The sequence below is a fragment of the Pungitius pungitius genome, chromosome 6, assembly GCF_949316345.1.
Source record: "Pungitius pungitius chromosome 6, fPunPun2.1, whole genome shotgun sequence".
In the NCBI taxonomy this organism is placed as follows: Eukaryota; Metazoa; Chordata; class Actinopteri; order Perciformes; family Gasterosteidae; genus Pungitius; species Pungitius pungitius.
The window spans coordinates 14564718-14585658 of NC_084905.1; the positions used below are offsets into that span (position 1 = coordinate 14564718).

Here is a 20941-nt window from a genome sequence, read left to right on the forward strand (position 1 = left end):
TTGTGGCTCAAGAGGGTGCTATGAATCTTCTCATATATAGTTCTCATACACAGCAATTCATTTATGTATTTGTAACTATTATTTTACACTGGGCTTGTCTTTGTCTAAAATGAAGCTATACAGAGCTTTTACACCATTTTAACCATGCACCACATTCCACCAGGAGGAAAAGACAGTTGTATTGTTGTGCATCAACAACCGAATGGGAATTCAAAAATTTACATAAAAGAAGAATCTGGCACAAAATACATTAGTAAATAACTCCTATGCTGTTGCCAGGGATATTCCTTCAGACTACATCCCCTGTGTGCCTCTGTATGTGTGTGTGTGTGTGTGTGTGTGTGTGCGTGTGCACAACAATGAGGCCTACTTTGTGAGAGCTTGTGCAGCACGTCCACAGCCTGTTTAATGAGACAGAATGTGGTATGATGCTATGTGTGTGAAATTGAAGCGCGGCCTGTGTAAATTGAATGGAATGGCTTTGTCTGCGATAAGAATGTGGATGTGAGGACGGGCCTGTAAGCGAGCAACAGTCCGCCTATCAGCGTGTGCGTGTTAAGTGTTTAACATGGAAAGAAGGGTTCACTTTACTGCCGGCAGCGGGGATGCAGGGAAGTAGACTGTACATCAAATCATCCAAAAAAAAAAAAAGGGTGTCAAATCATTTTTGCACGCATAATGAGCAAAGTGTTCAATCCAAATTCACTCTGGTTCAACACCCGCTTTGTCTCCTTGTGAAAAGGAAGAGCCTTTTCCCCAAATTGACTGACATGTGGGCTAGTTCATTGTTTGGGACAGGGCACAGAATATGTGTGACAGCCTAAATGTGTACATTAATGTCTGCACTTGATTATGTAATTGTTCACATCCACATGACAACAGTGTTATGATAGGAACGTATGTGAATTATGATCATAACTGTAGGATACAGCATGTTCAATTAGAGCTGACAGAACCCACAGCCAGTTGGTTTCTCCCAATTAGACTAATTGACTGGATGGCTGTATAAAAGCAAGCGGAAAGGGAAATGCCCGGGTAGTCTGGTTTGAAGTTACCCGCAAAGAGATTTGGTCAGTTTGTTTATTTTTGACCATTAGATGTGTTTGTTTGTTTTCCTGTTTTCCCAAAGATCACCGAAGGTTAATAAAACAGAACGGTTAATCGCATCCCAGAGCGCCGTTTTTTTCTTGACTGCGCCTCATCCCAACTCAAACCTCACTGAGTCCTAGTCTCCACCATCCTGTGTACGCGTGGGCTGCAAGGGCGCCACGTCACACTCATTTAAAGCTTTCACCAGAACAATTGTTTCCTGAAGCAGCGAAAGCTTCCACGACTTAATCAGCTCAAATGATTAAAGTTTGGAGAGTAAATGGAATTCAGTCCCCGCTTTTGTAAAATCAAGATTCAATTTAAATCGTTTTATTGAATTTAAGTAATAAGTAATCCTCACTGAAAGGCCCCAAGAAAGTGACTGTAAATCAACTAGGTGTGTATTGACGAGTGTGTATCTTCCTGCGGTGCCGCCTATCACTACATATGTTGATCAATCACTGAGCTCAGAAAAAAACAACAAATCATCTCTCAGCATGAAGAGAGGACTTTTCCCCAACACCAGTGATCCGTGTCAGCGCTCAAAAGGTGGGGGGAGGAGGCGGTCCACTCAGCGATTCACCTCAGCCTTCCTTTACTCTCTGAGCCCTCTGGAAATACCCAAGGAGCCAAAAAGAAAACACCTCACAGCTGTTCTGAGCCATTCCTGTGATACTTCTCTTCTTACTCTGGCGGAGGCCCCCTTTCTCTGAACCGAGCTCCCTTGGATCGCTTCGTTTTTTTTTTTCCCGTATCGGCCTCGTTCATAACGTTACTGCGAGGCCGCATTCTTGACCTCGGCAACGCTCCTATAATTGCAGACTTCCTAAGGGCCAATAAGAAAGGGATCAGGAGAAAACGCACGCAGACTGGGGGTTTGGAGCATCACGTATGCTACTGGGAATGTCAGTGTCGCGACCTTAGGGGAGAAGGCAAAAAGATCAGTCTCCAGAGTGCTTATCTTGCTCCCCATCTGTAGTAGATTTTGTGACACGAGGAGCACAGAGGGAGAGAAAACACTTCAACCCCCCACTCGCAGTCCACCAACACCCCCCCCCCCCCCACTCGCAGTCCACCAACACCCCCCCCCGCGACCCAAAACAAAAACACTACTCTTGTTCTCTGGCTGTGAGAGAGGCACACGGCATGAATAATTAACAGGGAACAAACAATAACTATCAGCTATCTGAGATTAGTCATTTATCTGTCGATGGATTCAAAAACTGCGATGAGATTTCTCAAGAACAAAATACTAGGCTACTTTATGCCTTCTGATCCACCATTGGAGGCAGTAAGTTGTTGTGATCTAACTTTTTAATGAGGCGCCTTCCCCCACAAGTGACGTGTCATCTCCATGAATAGGATGTTGACTTCCACCGTGCCTCCCCCCGTTTGTGTGTGAAAGATTGTCGGGATAAACCCGGTGACATGCACGATTACTTTGTCATACACTTCCAAAGAAAACACATTTCCCCACTGAGGCAGACGGTGAGGAAAGATAAGAGCTACACAAGAAGAAAAAAAATGGAGTTCCAACTTAGATTGCTATCTGAGCTTAGACTCAAATAGAAAGTTTGAAGTCAAAAACTCTGCTCAAAATGTCTTTATTCCACACCTGAAGTACCAGCGTGTTGTGTAGGCCGACTATTTTTTGCCCACGGAGCAATGCACTGGCGTTTCATCTGGTTTCCAGGCAACCTTTCAGGGGAAGACGAGACCTGACAAGGGACGAGACAGGAAGTTGAACTACTGCTGCGGCAATGAAACAATCACTCAGTGAAACTGCAACTTCTTCATATATTAGGATGTAAGGCGATAGCTTCAGACCTTTCAGACCTGTTGGTGGACATGCGTGTTATTGTTTGATATGGCTGTGCTGACTGCTGCCCCCTGTTTCCAATTTGGGTTGGCTCATATTTCCCACCCCCCCTCCATTATTAATGCGGCTCTGTAGTGATGGAAACAACTTAGGAGAACTTTTTTTCTCTCAACTTTCTTTCAACTCAACTCAATCACAAGGTGTTCAAATTGCATCCAATTTTAGATTAAAAAATATGTGACGTTCTGATGTGTAAAAAATAAAATAGAAACCGGAGCAAAAATAAAGTGAAGCGGAGGCGGTGCCGGTCGCAATGAGAGTCTCCGCCCACTCCGGAGCCGAGTGCAACCGAGAGGAGCCGAGAGGAGCCGAATGGGAACCGAGATGAGCAGCTGCGGTGTCTACGACTTCACTCAACTGTTCGCGCACTGATCTCCGCTCCGCACACGGCGCGCGCGTGTCCAACATTTGGGATCGCGGACCTCGGGCAGCCGTGGATTGGATTAGTCGGACGTCCCCCGCTGATCGGCCTCATTCTTTAGTTTTGTTGGTGTTTAGTGACGTTCCCGCAGGTACGCATCTCCGTCCCGCACAGAAGTCTCCACTCCGAGCCCCGCATTCAGGTAAGAAGCGCGTGTCGCCGCTCGACCACTTAAAGTCCGGGGGTGTTGAACATGTAAATGTAACGAGTCTGTCCCCTGTCCCCCTGTCCCCTTGTCCACTGTCCCCACCGCGGATCGAACGGTCGGCTGGTGTTTGATTTCTACTCACTTTGTTGCCGAAAATTACATTTGCTCTTCAGACGAGCAGCGAAAACCCAGGGGACACATTTAGAGATGAATTAAATAAGGACGAAATGTCACCACAGTCGTTTTGTTCGTTAAAACTGTTCGGGGGATTCAAACTTGAGTTAACTTCAGCTCGTTTTTATTTATCTTACTGTAAAGAAATTAAAAACTCACGCTCAAACAATACATCTCTTCGAGTGATGAACTGTGCCCCGAATCGGTCGGTGAAAATGGGTGAAAGTCTGTTTTCAGCATGAGAAACCGGACATCGGGGGGTCGGGGGAGGGGGGGGGGGGGGAGAAATGTGTCTCGCCCTCGAAGCTGGTATCCTTCCCACGGGGCTCCAGCCATGGCCGCGGAGGAGGCTGTCTGCAGAGATGTATGGGGGTCAGCAGATGGATGTCTCTGACGGCGCTACCTAAGCTGCAGGGCAGCAGTTCACTGTCAGGTTGCATTAATCAGAGGGACACGTCGTCCCCAAACACCTCACCCATGTCTCATGCCCACTGGGGCGACAGGGACAAATTCAAGGACTGTGAAAGTCTTCTGAGGACACTGTAAAGACGACTTTTAAAAAAAAAAACTGTGACTTTAGAGTGTCATTCTCAAAGTTTGGATACAAACAGCTAAAAGCACTTTTCTATATGGTGACAGCTGGAAATCCGGTTCTAATCAGATTTTACCCAATTAACTGGCTCCAAGGGCCCCCTATTAACACACACACCAGCTCCCAGGTGTGTTCGCCGGGTTGGATTTTCTTGCCTCGGGTTAAAGTGGGCGCCTTTCTCTCCGGGCTCTCTGTCACCCTGAGGCCCAGGGAACAGGAGAGCAGAATCAAATCACTCACAGCAGCCCGGGCGGACAAATCCGCTCCTGTCCTGAATAATGAGCTGTGCCACCATGCCGCTGGAGTGATTTCTGTCTTTTCTCTGTCTCGTCTTTCCTTCTCCCCCCCCCCCCTCCTCTTCCTCAACCCCAGATGACTCTGGTCAGTGAACAACTTGTACGGACAGAAGCACGCAGACTGAAAACAGGGGCGTGTTTGTTCACTATGTTGTGGGTGAACCTTTGCCTTGTCAAAAAAAAAGAGAAACAGTAGTATTGATGCTTTGATACACAGATGACACACAGACGCCCGAAGCCTTTTCTCTCCTTCGCATTGATCCGACCGACTATTGGGAAATAGTTCTGTTGGTCAGACTCACAAGTGATGGCTTACAGGACGAGTACAAATGCAAACAACGTGTCTCGTAAAAAAGCCTCACAGTGTAATTTATACAGGGAATAAAGGCTGCCAGCAACAATGTGCAGAGTAACAATTAGCAGGCAGCGTGTTTGAGTGGATTCGAACCTCCCCCCGAGCCAAGCTGGCATTTATTCCGCCCACAGACACGAAACACCTGGTGTGAGACTCGCCGCCGTGCATCAGTACCCTCATTTTAATAGTCCCCCTGATAACGTGTTGCTCTTAATTACACCTTTTGTGCTGTCAGCGATGAAACGCACAGCAAAAAAACCCCCAATGAATAGGAGAGGAAGTTCAAGATGGAGAGCGTTTGTGCGCGTGTCTTGTGTGGAGACTTCTGCTCCTCAGGCGGAAATGGAAATGTTTGAACTCCCGTGTGAGGCGGCGGCGGCGGCTCCTGGCGAGAGGCACTAGGCGGCTGCCTTGGCGGCGCCCCGGGCCGCGGCACAGCATCGCTCATTAAAGGCTTGAAATGAATCAATCTGCGGTTCCACATGGCCGGGGTGCGTCTGCGTCCTCCCTCTCCCTCCCCCCCCCTCTCCCTGTCTCACTTTCACTCCTTAACAGCGGCTGATGTGCCCGCTGCCTCTTTGGCTCGTCGTTTGATCGCTGGCCCTGATTTCACGTCCCTGATTCCATGCCGCCTCGCCCCGCGACCTCCTTCCACCTCCCTCCCTCCGGCTGTCTCGCTCGATCTCGTCTGTTTATTATTTCTTCTCCTCTCGTGCCCGTATTTTCTCATCAGCGCCGTCCTTCCTTTCCCCACCTCATCCAATCTACGGAGCACGTCTGTATCCGTGTTGATGGGTTCGGAGCAGCAAGGCGGAGGGAAAACGAGGCCGGGGTCATCACTCTACGCTCGCTTTCCTCCCGGTATCAGCCCCTGTACGGCAGCAGCGGTCCGTAGAGAGACCGGAACTAAATGGAGTATCTATTGGCTCAATGAGAAAATTGCTTTTTTTTCTTTCTTTTTTCTTCTTCGATTACTTAGAGGACCCTTCATTTAAAGTGTGTGATGCAGAGGCCTCCGCTGGTAATGGCTTCAGCATCTTTGTTGTCAGGAGACATGAGAAAATGAAATTTTCTTTTCAGCCGGCAGAAATAATTTACTCTCTGAAAGGTATAGATCTTTTTTTCCTCCGCTGTTTATAAGCCATGAAGGTGTGTTACGGTATCCAGTACAACTCCACTGTGGGATGTTTTAGAGCTGAACCTGGGTGTTTGTTGTGGTTTTGTGGAAGGCAGTTTATTATCTAAATGTGACTTACATGTCACGTACAAGAACAACCTGCTTTGATGCTTCCCAAAGCTGCGTATGCCTTATTTGTTTGGGAAAGAGTTGTGGTGGACCGACAAAGCACACAACTCACACGTACCTCTAGAAAAACACAACTGGGGTGAAATGTTGGGGCTTCGGTATTGATTCCATGCTAGCGTGGACAGGTCGTGGGTTGACTAGATTGACAATTGTGTTCATGGTGTTCATTCGTGGTGGACTTTACAAATGACTCCGTCAGGATGTGCGTTTGTGTTGTTTTAGGCGACTCATGCGTCCACTCATGTCTTGAGAAATGGGAGAAAAGGAGTCTGGCTTCCTCTAATGAATAACTGACACAAACATTATTTCCATTTCCACATTGGGTTTTCCACATAGTTTGAATTAGACTGGCCTTCTTTCGGTTGTGTTTTTTTTGATTTGGAGAAGAAGTTTCGACTCACGGTTGATTTTTGAAAAGCTGTAACGAAGCCATCGTGTTATTGTCGACTTTCTGGACCGTTTTTTTATCAATTCAAACTTGATTTGTGATTCATCAACTGCGTCTACTTATGTTTCCTCCAAGAAGTTCTCTTATAGCTCCACGGACACATTTTGTATAAAGAAATAAATGCTAAATCATCCAGTAATATTCACACATTCGTGCGTTCCTTCGCTGCGTGCGTGCCTCTGTATGGCCTGGGATTTAGTGAATGACCTCAGCTCAGTTCACCAAGAGCAGGAAGCAGAGGGGGTGGGGGGTGGGGGGGGGATCTCTCTTCCTTTTTATCAGGAGGAAGCAGGCCGGCTGTTTGTGCTCAACCCCAGAATTCTTTGTGCTTATCACGCGTTCACCCTATTTCCCTCCAATAATGGCCGCGCCGAGCAGGTAATGAGGTAAAACGTATGTATTTGACAAGCTGCGCTCGGCAGATAGCGGCCTCATGCCGCGCTTAGTTGACAGTACACACTCGGCCCCTTCTCGGGGTGTTCGAATCACTTCAATCTCCAAAATCTCCACCCTCCCACACCCCCCCACCAGCCCCCTCCCCCCGCATAACGTCTTTCAGAACTAATAAAGCGTGTCACTCCGGTGTCCAGTAAAAGACTCGCGGTCACTGCACATTCCGTAAATCCCCCCTCTGCGTTTGCCGGAGGGTTTCTTCAATCACCTTGTTGCTCGTTTCATCCCCCGCGGATGTACTCAAAGCTCACAGAAGGGGTTCGGGTTGGCACTGGGAGGTTTTTGACTCGGGGTGACTTGTTGGGGGGAGATTACCGGCCTGCACAACTCTGATTTAGCGAATGATGCTGAAGTTTAAGCACATGTATATCTGGCACTGAACAAAAGTCTGAGAGAGCACCACAGAGCGTTATGCTTCATCTGCAGAGGCATTTGTGTTCACTTGGCAGAGATGCACAAGCGGTTCTTTGCTAAGTTCACACAATAGCGCTGGTGTGACTCACTTTGGGTCCAGTGTCAACACAATGGGCCGCAGGAAGCTGGGTGCTAATCAAGACGCACCAGGGAGGAAGAGCTCATTTTATGGGTGTGCGATTTGTTTCCCACACTAACTGACTAACACTGGAGCTCTTCACTGTACAATACATTACACTTTGTGCCAATTTGAACATTTTATAGATAAAGAACTCCTGTGAGACTTCCAGTTAAATTGCCGTTAAGGGTTTCAAAGAGACTCAATGTTCTGAGGCATCATTTATCAACATGAATGACTGACTGTGTTTGTGAATCACTGCAGAAGAGATGATGGGTGGAGAATGAAGACAATCTTTGTTGTGTTTTTGACCTTGCATTGACTCCATGTTTGGGCTGTTCTCTGCAGATTGAAGGTACAATTCTGCTTCTGTATTCTTCGTTGGGATTTGAAGGGTTTAAATCCTGCTGTACACATCATCGCTGAATGGAAAAGGCAACTGACTAATTAGAGGATGAAGCTCTTTTTAGGTTATATTTTTTTAATTGTAGAGTGAATTTCTGCAAACCAAGAATAAACCGCAACCGCTGGATATCACCATTTATCAGACCTCTCTATGCTTTCTGCCAAACTAATTAATCGACTAGTGTGCGGATGCACAGAATGAAAATAATTGCCGTAGCTACTGTCTAACCTCTGTAACCCACGCTTACCATAAATCCCCCCCCCCCCCCCCCCCCTGTGTAGATCTGCAAAGGCGTTACATGGACTAAAGATTGCAGATTGAACAACGAACAGCTTTATTCTGCTGACCTTGTATAGATGTGATTGGTTTCCTATCATTGTTTTATGGCTCGGGTCAGGGTTAATAAAACACAACCACACACCTCCAGAGAAGGACTGCCATATAACCTGCGTTCACCATCTATGGTTTGAATGACGTTCCCGTGTTGGATATTTCCAAGTAGCTGACATTTCACTCCGGCTGTCGTCACGCTGTCCGCCAGCATCGAGCCTTTTGGTCGCTAACGACCGAGCCGTCTCACCTTCTTTCTCACCTTTGTCGAGAGCTGCAAATGAGAAGCACTGATCAGGCAGGATTTATGGAGAGAGCATAGTCCAGCATTTTAGGCTGCATCGGAGGCATTTTTCAAGCTAGTATTTGGTATCAGTCTTCATTTCTGCTGAAGGTGCTGCGAGCCGAGCGCAGCCCATGAATGTTTTTTTTCAGCCTCTCCCTGTGACTCATTGGGTCTAATGGTGCTCTCGCCTCCCGACTGATGCGTTTTTTTTTCCTGATAAATTGGGACTCTCTCCCGGCTTCTGGTCTTTCTCTCTTCAGTTGCCACAACTGTGTACCAACTCTCCACTCGTCAACCCCTCGCATCTCTCTCTCTCTCTCTCTCTCTCTCTCTCTCTCTCTCTCTCTCTCTCTCTCTCTCTCCCAGGTCCTCCTTCTCGAGTGCTGCTGCTCTTTCCATCCACATTTCTGGGATAAGAGAATATAGTTTCACAAGAATGCCCTCATTACTCATCTTGGGCTTTTTTTAGCGTGTATCTTCAATTCCTCTGCACAAAAGAGCCCCCTTAAACATCCTCTTTATTTTTAATCACCAACGATGGGCCGGCGTCACGGTATAATGCAATGAGGTAATTGTTGCCCGCAAATACCAACACGCACTTGCTATCAAATTGATTTGGTAATGTGCAGCGCAGGAATGATTGTATGCATGGACATTAGCTCGATAATCGTGACCCAGACAATTAGCCAATTTTTAACCAATTAAATGCATGCATGTGTGGTGTGGCGCTTGATGTCGGCTCATCAGCTCGCTTTCGCTTGATTGTAAGTCGCGATGTGAAGAGAAGGTGCATTTAGGTCAGATTCATGGACTGTTAGTTGGTACCCAGTGACGTAGTCTTTGTTTGCCCTGTGGGCTTCTCCAGCGGGGCTGAATTATAGATTACCCCCCCCCCCCCCCCGTAGAGATTTATTTTGAGTGTGATTCAGGGTTTGCTTCCCAGTCTGCTAATAACACTTTGCTGTTCCAGTCAGTGATAATCGTACAAACCTCAAATGCACAAATGAACATGAAGCGCGCGCGCACACACACACACACACACACACACACACACACACACACACACACACACACACACACACACACACACACACACACACACACACACACACACACACACACACACACACACACACACACACACACACACACACACACACACACACACACACACACACACACACACACACACACACACACACACAGACGCTGCTGCAGCCTGAGTGATGCTGGCAGGAGTCAACTGGAATCGGGGTCGTTTCATATTTACTGTTCATGGATTTCATATCTGCTTGAATCTAGGTTAAATGTTTAGAATTGTACTCGCAGCACAGCTGAAATAATTTTATTTCAACTTGGAAGTGATGATTGTGAACTTCAGTAGACTCAACTGGGCTAATGTGATTCTCTTTCTTCTCTCTTGCAACGGGAGAGTGTGCATTTGTGTTTAAACATCATTCCAAAAGAAGAGGGAGTACCAAGCATTTGTCTTTCCACTAGCTTGCTGGCTTTTTAAAGCCCACACACCTCGTCCACAGCGCTGGATGGTTGGATAACAGAAATGTAGCCGTCCCTCCCACAGGGAGAGACTCCATCAGACATACAGGCTCCTTGTCGGGGGGGGGGGGGGGGGGGGGGGGGAATCATTGTTTGATTAGAAAACAGCCCTCCGCAGGTTGCAACTTCTACCTGGGGAAACTTGGGGGGAATGGCGGGCTAATGATGTCCCCCCCGCCAGGATCACAAGCTTTTATATTTCTGCTTGTTAAAGGACAGGGACCGAAGAATTTCACAGCGTATAAGCAGCAGTGTAGGTGAGGAACATCTGCCCTTAGAGCTGCTTCTCCTGGTTTGCTTTGCTTGATTGATCAGATTAGAGTTCGACACAGGCGTTGCTAAATATAATCTTTAAGGGTTTTCTGCGAGTTTTCCCTCAACGTCTTTCTATTTATTGGCCGATAACGTATCATCAGACCACTTGTGGTTTAAAAAAAAAAAAACGTGACGCACATTAGAGTTACCCGGTTGTGTGAAGATTTACAGCGATGGTTTCTTGGAGCACATCCCTACCTGCTTTTTACGGTGATGAATTGAGCGTGCGTGTCCGACTGGAGAATCCACTTTGCCTGTTAACGGCAGACGAAATGTACACGCTGTAGACAGTTATTTTTACCCCTCAAAAGGGGAAAACGATTAGCCAGCAAAGACCGAACCGCCTTGCTGCCTCATGATTATTTGATGGTCCTTTTTATGAAATTTTTAGCCCACGACTACTTTAAAAGCGCGCTCCCCAAGACGACATCCACGGGTCACGGCAGTACAACGCCGCCTCTGTCCTTTGGGCAAACAGTCGGTCAATTCCAACTGATGGGTCTCGGCCACAAGCCAACGGCACGCTACCATTGCAGCGTTTTATAAAAGCAGGGGCTCGACTTTACCCGAGGAATTCTTAAGAAGATAAGGTTTTCTAAGGAGAGGAGAGTAAAAATAGAGGTAGTATTTTCTTGGCTGTGAATCTTTTTTTTTGCTAATAGTTATTAGGTTAAAGACATGCAGACCGTGAAGAATAATTCCTTTTTTCCATAATCCTCACTTTGCCACAGCTTTTTCTTTTGAAGCTTTAGGGGAAAAATGAGAATCCACTGCCCAGAAAAGCTCGCCACCATTTACCCATTTCATGTATATCAAAGGAGTTTTTATATTTTCATGAGAATGTATTTTGGTTCTTATTTCTCTGACCAGAATCAAGGTATCACCTTCACACATGCGTATCAGAGATGGCCCACGCGCATCAGTGACATTTGAACGTTTCTTCCGTGTCATTGGTTTAGTTGCATGAGAACTTGGATGAATCTCGTTGATTTGTCCCCTGTCCCACGTGGAGGCGACGGGTCGGGAGCCAAGTCATCCAGCCGCATTTTGACCACCTGAGTGTGACGCTCTGAACTGTGAGGTGTTTGCGGGGTCGGGGGGGGGAGAAACGACGGCTCGGGCTTTTCTCCAAGAGTTTGCGCCCTGTAGGAACTGGGCCCCCGATCATCTTTCCCAATGATACTTGGCAGCATTCGGGTCCCACGTGAAATGCCTTGGCACAAATGTTGAAGCCAAAGTGATTTGGAGGGTGTCTCTGAAAGGCCGTGGACCTGTAATTTGGCTTTATAGACGCTGATAAAGCATCCAACCTCTTGGCTTTTATTATCTGATAGATGACCATGGATTATACACAGATCAAATAGCTTTTAGGGTATTCTTTTTTAATACTACAATGAAAATGTAGTCTCAGTCAATAACCAATAACATGATCTCATCATCTCCTCTCATTGAAACGATGCACAAAAGAAACGACCACGGAACAAAAAGCCAATGTTTTGAGCAATTACCTAAACCACTTTTGCTTATCTCTGCAGGCAGTTTGGAATTGGACAAGCAGCTTTTTTTTTTACATAATAAGTAGCAGATGTCCAACCTTTTCTTACCCGCAACGTCTGTGAGTGAGCTTTCCATACTTTTGCCACATCTAGAGCAACCCCCATCTCACATGATAATCCAGTCTCCTCTGTGAGCTTTCAAAACACCCCCTTCAAATATTTGGCCGGCTCCTCATGTATATATTTATTCTGTTGCTTTTGGCCCGAACTAAAGGTCTGTTTTGTTTCCAAGAAGCTAGAGACTTTGCAGACTGTAGGAGATCTTGCAAAGCAAAAAAACAGCGATTGAATATCTCCTACTGTAACTCCATAAACATATTCTACTGACGGTCTTTCTGTATTTGTCTGGCTGGCATTAAAGTCCCATGTGGGGAAAACTAATGAGTTGCTCATATGTTATTTGTTTGGACTGTATGACAGAAATTCTAAATAGACGTCATCTTTTTGCTCACTTCTTTTCACAATCTGCAACATTCATCTGTGACAATGTGATAGACGATGCTTTTTAAGTTACAGCTTCAGCTGATTTGTACTTCAGTCACACGGCGGCTTGGTTTCAGCTCACAGGAGCTCTGCACGTGCATCCCCTGCACAAGTGAGGTGAAAGACGGCTGTTTCTTATCGTTTATTTAGCATTTTTAAACTCCAGTCACTTGCTAATGGTTAAATAAGCAGAAAGCGTTATTATGCTTCGCCATCACTCCAGCCGTGGTCACTCCCGTGGCCCGTTAATGTAGTGGAGAGCACCAAATGGACTGTTTATTTATAAGTGTTGGGCCGCGGTGGGCCGATGGAGATATGCTACCCCGCTAGCGCTGCACTGCACGCTCGGGCAATTTCATCACTGCAGGCAATTAAAACTCAAGACAAGAATCGGTGGCATCTGCTCGGCATCACAGCTTTTGTCATCAGCTCATCACCAGAGGTGAGGAAATTAAAGGTGATGCCGTTGCTACTCTGAACTTGTCATCGTCCTGTGCTCCATGAGCAGGTTCCTCGAGAAGCTTCTGCATTAGAATTAGAGGGGTGGGGGGGGCGGGGTTCACGCTTTGTGTGTTTTCGGTTGTAAATCAAAACCCATCATCTTTCGATAGGTTCGACCTCACTGTGTTGCCATAGTTGCTCTGACCGCAGTGGTCCCCGCACAATTGTCTCAGATCCATCATGTTTTGTGGTGTAAACCTATCGACGTGTTTCTTCAGGGGACCAAATCTTGGACCGCCTCCAAGCAGCTCAGTTTCCCATTCTCTCCCCATCTTTCCTTTGTCACCCATAAATCAATGTGATGTAATTGCATAAACTCCCTTTCCCACAGCTCCGGCCTGGAGGCAGAGGATTCTCATAGAGAAAGGGCTTCAGTGGGGCCAGTTAACCTTGACCCAACGACTCCCACAACAGCGCTGTCCCTGGCTTTTGGAAGTTGTTTCTTTATGCCCTTAAATATAAGTCTATTTCGTTGTTAATGCTTGATGTTTTATTAATGGTTTTTCCAAGTCATTGCGGTCACAGAACTTAACTTTCTCACAGCTGGTGCTGACTGTTTACATCTGGCTAATACACTCTAAGCTCAGCAGATTAAATCTCATTTCTCTGAGTGCTTTTTGTGTTGAGCCAAGCGTGATTCCTCCTGACGTTTCCCCGCTTGTGGCTCCTTCAGCCCTTTCGAAGGAATGTTTCTTCAAGCACTCCTGCAATTTCACAAGATTGTGCCGTGGAAAATCTCCAACCCTCCTTTTTCCACATTTCAGTCGGTGCCGTTTTCCTCTTGGGACTCACTTGCAACATCTCCCCGAAAAGGATATCTTTCAACTCCTTGTCCCGGGAGTGGAGCTCATAGTGAACCCATGCAGAAAGGCGTGTGCACCGTAAGGCTTTTTTTTTTTTTTTTTTTTGGAGTGGCCTCACAGTCCAGAGTTGTTCTTCTCTATCCTGGTTGCGTCTTCCGCTGCTTCGGGAATCCTCCCGTCTCACCCTGCACTACTGAAGAACAAGAGTGATTTAAAAAAAACATTTTTCACCCATCTGGCAGAAACACGGTTTTGGATATTGGGCCAATAATGACGGCGTATTTCAAATTGTGAGAAACGAAAAGGCGAGAGTCATTTTTCACCGCCTGTCACCGCAACCGCATGCGGGCTGACGTCGAAGGAAATGGAGGGATTTAGGGTTCTTTGGCACATGTGCAGTTTTATGAGGAGGTCCCAGCGTGGAGCGCCGCCCCCCACCCCCACCCCCCCTCCTCCTCGAGGAAACAATCCAGATGCAAAGCTTCTGGGGCTCGTAACTCGGCGGGGCACCTGCCCTGCTGCTCCTGTAGAGCGCTCTGCAAAATCCACCAAGATGCAAGCTGCCACCTTGCTTGAGATGTACTGTATATTATAGCTCTGAAACTATTTCCAACACAACGCTTATTCTCCCCCAGGGATTTCATGGGAAAGAAAACCTGCGGGAGCACCCAAACTAAGTACTAGAAGTGGTGGGTTTTTCCCCCCCGCAAATGGCCACCCAACCATTTAGGTTGGTTTAAGCATCTGTGAGTCCGGCCGTTGTCTGTGTTGCTTACATACGTTATCACATGTGTTCACAGGTAGGATGGAAAACTCAAATTGACGTACCCTTTTTATTACTCAACATATTACGGCGCAAGAAATTGATTGTAGTGTGCACATAAAATGCCTGTTTAAGATAAAAACCTCATTGATGTATAATGTAAACTAGTAAAATATGAGTCTGCAATCAGTGGGGACTCATACGGATTCGTGAGGCGTTTTTTAAGTGTTGCAGCCCTCTAATTTCTTTTGACTCTTTGTGACTCTGTGACTTCAGTTTCCTGAGTGATTTCTGCTTGATTTTCAAACTGAGCTGTGAGAGTTAATGCTTTCAGTGATACTTGTAGGATACCCAACATTAGCACAGATGTAAATGCACATCTCAACACATTTAATCTTGCAATCAGTTTGTGATTCTAAATTGACAAAAATAGCTATACTAAATCACTATACAACGCGTTATGCTTCTCGTCCCCCCGTAGGTCATTTCCCAAGATTGCATTTATTTTCAGGATGTTGGTAACGGTGGTCCGCCATAAAACACCACAGGAAACTCCAAAGCAGTGGGTTTTTAATACGTTTCTGGTGTTTGTTTGAGAAACAGGTGACTTCCTGTCGACATGCGCTATCCTTAACATGTTTTTTTATAGAGAGGTTTTGGCTGGATACCTGCAACAATGAACACTGCCACAATTGTGTGATCCAAAACACCACCAGGCGTTATAATCTGGGCAGCAATCCTGCCATCTTCCCCCATGTCTGTTTGTACTTTTGTAATGTGAGCCACATGTTTGTACTCGTAAACAAAATGTTGTTTCCGCTCAGGCTTCACAGTAGTGTTTCACCTTGTCTATGGTTGGAAAAAAATCCGTGCTTCAAATTGGCCAAAGAGAAATATTTGTTTTGCAATCAATCAATCAATCATGGTTATCTGCTACAATTATCTGAATGGTTTGCTTTGCTGAGTGTGCTCATGACTTGTACCGGACCCACTGCCCCTCGGGATTTGGGCTGAACTGATGTTGCCTTACAGCTAGGTAGAGATCCGCGTGTCCCTCAACCCAAAAATCTAAGTTCGTTACTCATTTGCATTCGCTTGTGACTTACAGGCATTTGCCAAGTGGTCACGAAGCAAAGTTAAAAAAAAAAAGCCAAACCTCTTTGCTTCGGAATTGCTTCATGTGCATTTTAGCGATCTATCAGATCATTTATTCTTTCGGAGGCATGCAAACGCCTTTCCAATGTTTTTAATCATGAAAATAAGTTGCATGTGGTCCAACTGAGCAAGGAATCTCTTTCCACATGTTGTGTGTCCTGCTTTTGGATGTTAACCGTATTTTTCGTTCGCATTGTTCGTCAGCAAACTTCATGTGTGAAAAGCAAGCAAAGGGACAAAGAGGAGGGCATATTAAGGTCACGTATCATTACAGGAACTGTTTCACAATCTGATTTTGACAAATGGAATCTACTGCTTTATGGTATTTTAGCAAACATTTAAATGAGGCCTAGAAATGGTTACCAGATGTGTCTTTAACACATGTCCAAGTGGCTGGTTTGACTTAGAGGACAGCAGTGACCACATATTTCTATATTGAAATATTAAGTGTCACCATATGTTTTGGTACAAAACAACATGGATTAAAACAGTTTTTTTTTTAGTCTTTCAGGTGGAGCATCACACAAAACCATCAAACTATTGCAGTGGAAGTGTTGTGGTTTAAATGCTTTGGCAGACATACCTGTTGAGTAAGGTAGGGATCAAGTTACTGACAATTAGTTGTTACTAAAGCTGAAATGATAAGATATTGTAAAGACCGAATGAAGATGACAAAATATTCTGCACATCACTCTATAATTCATGAGTCTTTCTTCTGATCAGACCAGACTGCGAACCGGGTGTGTGTGTGTGTGTGTTGTTGTTTTTTTCTGAGTAAAACATCCTGAGGGAAGTCTTCCTCGTTCTGCTGCCAGCTCGGATCTTCATCCCGGCTCCGCTCTAAAGTTTGAGGCTTTACCGAGCTTTACGATTTAACTGCGCTGGAATCGGTTCTCGTGCGGCTGTTCCTCAGCTCGTGGGTGGGGGGCAGGGGGGGGGGGGTGTTCGGACAGACGTGAGTTTAGCAGCCCCCCCCCCCCTGTGTGTAGTAATGAACTCTTTCCTTGGCTTGCGAGGCCGCTCCGCTGGTATCCTCCGGTGTGTTTTCGTAACCCCTCACTAAAAAAAGGCCTTTCTCTTAATTGCATCCCACGGGGCCCTGAGCTCTCAGTACTCGCAGCCTTTTCCCGTCCCTCGTACTGATCCTCCCCTTCTTCCAACCTTAGCCGCATCACCGCCACTCGACAGCTCCCCCCCCCTTTAATCGCTTAACTTCAAAGCCCCGTGGTGCTACCCTGCAGAAACCTGGGGGGGGGGGGCTGGCCTGGCCTCCGGGGCCTGGGAAGTAGGGTGAAAGTGTAGCGGCTGTACACGGCGGCTTGTTAAGCTTGACAGGCCCGGGTTGAAAGAAAATAACAACAAGTAGTCCTGCTGCTGTTCTTCGTCGTGGTGTCAACGGGGGGTGTTTTTGAACTGATCTTTGTTGGGACACCTCACTTTTTTTCCTTTTTAATGACGTCTTCTTTGTAGACGTGAAGCAAACGAGCCCGAGGAGCCGGAGTCCTGGCTGATGTTTGCCGCCGACTTAGCAGACACAGTGTCGGCTTTCATTAGTGTCCAAATAGAATCCTCTAAACACGTCTCCGGGGGCCGAATCCTTATCAGGTTTCCATTTAGCGCAAAGCAAATAACACGGAGAAAACAAACCTGATTCTTTTAGCTGGGAGAGTTGTAGGCTGAAAACGAGGGAATGCCCTGCAGCCGGCCTTGTAACCCGAGTGCACCTACTTCTCATTTCTTAAAAATTATTGCATGATATAAATGATCACCAAAGAGGTCCAACATCCAGAACTGTAGATTTGTACTTTCCTTTTGTGTGTTTGTAAAGGTTTGGTCATCCTCTCTAAATGTGCAGGTTTTCGTATCTCAATGCGGGTCAGAAATAAGTTGAGTTTAAACCCAGCTGGGAGGTGTATATGGAAGAATGGTCACTTCCTGTCCCCAGAGGAAGTGTCGCTGACCAAGCATCCTGCTGTTCTTCGAACTTTCACATTTCAGTCACGGTTTTTCAGCCGATTTGGCAGGATGAGAGGACCTAGGGGGCAAAGACAAGACATTAAACATAAGATGAGTCCTATGGTGTAGCATAAGATAATTATAAAGGCCCAACACAAGCATCTCGTCAGATTACGTTTGATGGCAGAAGTTTGCTTGGCCAACTTTAAATGACACGTCGCTGTAAAGGGAAATTGAAATAGTTATATGAAGAGTAAAAGATTTGAGAGGGAAGCGTGAATACTTCATACACTCTGCACAGTCAAGATCAAGAATCAAAACCCAAACAAAGAGCTTGAGGTCCTATTTTCACCTCCTGCATTAACAACAAAACATCCTGCAAACTGGGTGAGAGGAATTTATCATTTTATAAACTATTATTATCTTTTCTATGAATTAATATTCCAAAAGTAATTGATATTTATTAGTGTTAATTTCATTCATAGGCTGCTGCTCTTCCTAAAAGGGAATACTGAGTGTGACTCCATCTTTCAACGCACAGACACTAAAATGAGACCCGACCCAAAGTCGAATATGATTTAGAACCTTTTCCAACAGCCCCCAATACCAAGGTCAGACACTGTCTGACAATTCATGGGCCCTTTTATTCCTTTACCTACACTTTCCTCTGCTATTTCTGCTGTGAATGGCACCGTGGGGGATAACGGTACCGTATGCATTCATCGTGTTCCACTGTCCTACACACTGGATAAATGACGGTGACGCAATAATATTGTCAGAGCCTGAAACATCAGCAGAAGCGAATCAATTAGTGGCTGCCTTGACGTCTAGATTGCCCACGGGGCTCGTGAGCTTAAATGTCAATGACGAGCCGGCGAGAGGCATCGATAAAAGGAAAGCCGTTGAGCGGATGCAGATGAAACCTTTCCTTTAGCGTTGGGTCGTTCCCCGCTTTGTTGGACCCTCAGCAGCTCGGCCTTTCTGGTCTCCCTCGAGGGTTCGTCCCATTGTTGTGCTTTCTCAGCCGTCCGCGCTCATCTCGCTCCTCACCCCCATAACCGGCTCTGCGATCCTATTGGTGCTCCACTTTCCGGTGGAAAAGGGGTTTCCATGGAAACCTGAAACTAATGCAGACCCTCACCACTGTTGCTCTTCAACGGCTAATGGCGCTCTAAACAAGGGGTTCGGGAGAGACTCCTCTGCAACAGGCTTTCAGTGTGAAATGTGACCCCTCTGCTGATGATGATGATAATAGGGATGTACGTATTGCCTGCTGTGATGGACTCAAACTAGATATAAAGGGTTTGCAGTATAAATGATTATGTATTCTGAGTCGATGGGGGAATATTTAGCAAAATCGCCGGCTCCGTCCTTTGGGTCCACACGTATGTGAGCAGCTTTCAGAGATGTTATTGATTCCATCTTCCCGCCTGTGCTTTGCAGCGTCTGAATTCAAGCCTCCGTGATAAGGCGGTGTATCATTCCGCTGCATCTCACCACCACGTCTGCCATCCCGTCCGTGGCTCCTCACTCCGGCTTTGATTGCCTTTTTCGCGTGTGTGTGCGCGTGTGCGCGGCAGGGCGTCCTGCTGCCACTGTCACTTGGGTTGGGCGTCCCGGTGAATCCGATGGCGATACAGGTGCCAGATGTGTCTGGCTCTGCCGGCCGGAACGTCTCCGTTCACTGCACCAGTCAGGCTGAGAACACCCTGTCTGTATTTCACCATCTAATGGCATGAGCGGTGCGCTGTTCATGCCTCCGTAGGCAGCTCCCACCGTACTCGATGCTGTAGTTTGCCTGTGCCGGGGCTTTGAAACCGGCCCTAAAGGAGTGTCAGTCAAAACAAACGCTGCCGACTATTTCTGCACATTGAGCCTGGAATACCAGCAGTTTAATTGGCTCTCATTGCGAGTTGACTTGTGGCAAAGTAGTTTAGGAAAAGGAGAAAGTTTTAAAGCATTTACGCTCATTAGACACAGTTGGTAGAAAACGTATTGCACATTGACAGTTTAAACTAGCGAGTAGATAAACCCAGGTATTCTTCTTCTTTCAGTAAATTATGCATGAGATCAAGGTCTTTTCAGAAGCTGTATGAGGAGACTGTGGCAATCTTCTAATAAAGGATAATTAACTAAGAAGATACACACATTTTAATACCCCAAGGAAGATATTAATATTTTACCTGCACAGAACTGTAGCTTCTACTATACCTTTTCTTCCCATCGTTAATTTAGCCTTCCAGCTGAGTGAAATATTCACACATAAAACACTGATGCAGTCTTAAATTAGCCCGCTACTGGCAGTGCTTCATACATAATATATACAAACTCTGTCATTTTAAGTGTCCTATAATTTTTTTATGAGCTCAATCTTATTCTGCTTATATTAGTTCTGAATACCAAGACAAATGTGCCACTTTCGTGCCATCCCGGCCTCACTGTTTATTCATCTCATTACCTCCGTCTTGACCTCTGCTTCCACCATTGTGCTTCTCTCCAACAGCCCATGAAAGCAGGAGAGGAGAGAAGACCGAAAGAAGTCATCCGCTTCACCTGAACAAATACGGGGCAAAAGAGGATACACATGGTATGTTACTGTTTAATCTATGAATCGAGCACACACGGCGTTGACTTTTACCTTTTTAAGTTTCAAACGTATTCGTGCCCTTGGTTTTCCCCCGACATCTGTATTGTGGGGGTATGGCCAGGAGCGATTTCTACCAAATCAACACCAGCAGACGCATGTTTAGTCAGCACGAGAATCTGCAGAAAGGGCTTGCAGTGAGTCTTTTCAGTAAAATGCTGACTTGATATGCGCAGAGTTGGATTGTTGCCGTCAACAGGAGGCGCGGCGCCGGCGGGGGCCGGCGGGGGCCGGTGGGCAAAGCCGTTCCTGCAAAGAGCCAGACAAGTGCTTTTGTCCTTTACCCACCACAGCAGGTCAACGCAGGTCTTTGTTAGACTCTGATTAGCATTGGCATTTGTAATATTAGTATTCCAGGCACGGCTGAGCAGCAGACATGTATAGATTGCAGGGTTAAAGGGGAGTTTAGACCAGACACATCTGCCGTAATCTGTCAGAATAAACATGAAGGCAAACGTAGAGTAAAATCTGTGCAACATTTGCAAATGACATG

The 20941-nt window shown here is 46.3% G+C and overlaps 1 protein-coding gene across 1 annotated transcript in view; it reads left to right on the forward strand.

The window, feature by feature from the left end:
- The first annotated feature begins 3252 nt into the window (after positions 1-3252).
- The window catches only part of tspan18b (tetraspanin 18b), a 28884-nt gene continuing 11195 nt past the window's right edge, over positions 3253-20941 (forward strand). The window contains exons 1-2 of the mRNA XM_037452228.2: positions 3253-3531; positions 20308-20391. Coding sequence (XP_037308125.1) covers positions 20389-20391 — 3 coding nt within the window. The 5' untranslated portion in view covers positions 3253-3531; positions 20308-20388. The remainder of the gene's footprint in view (positions 3532-20307; positions 20392-20941) is intronic.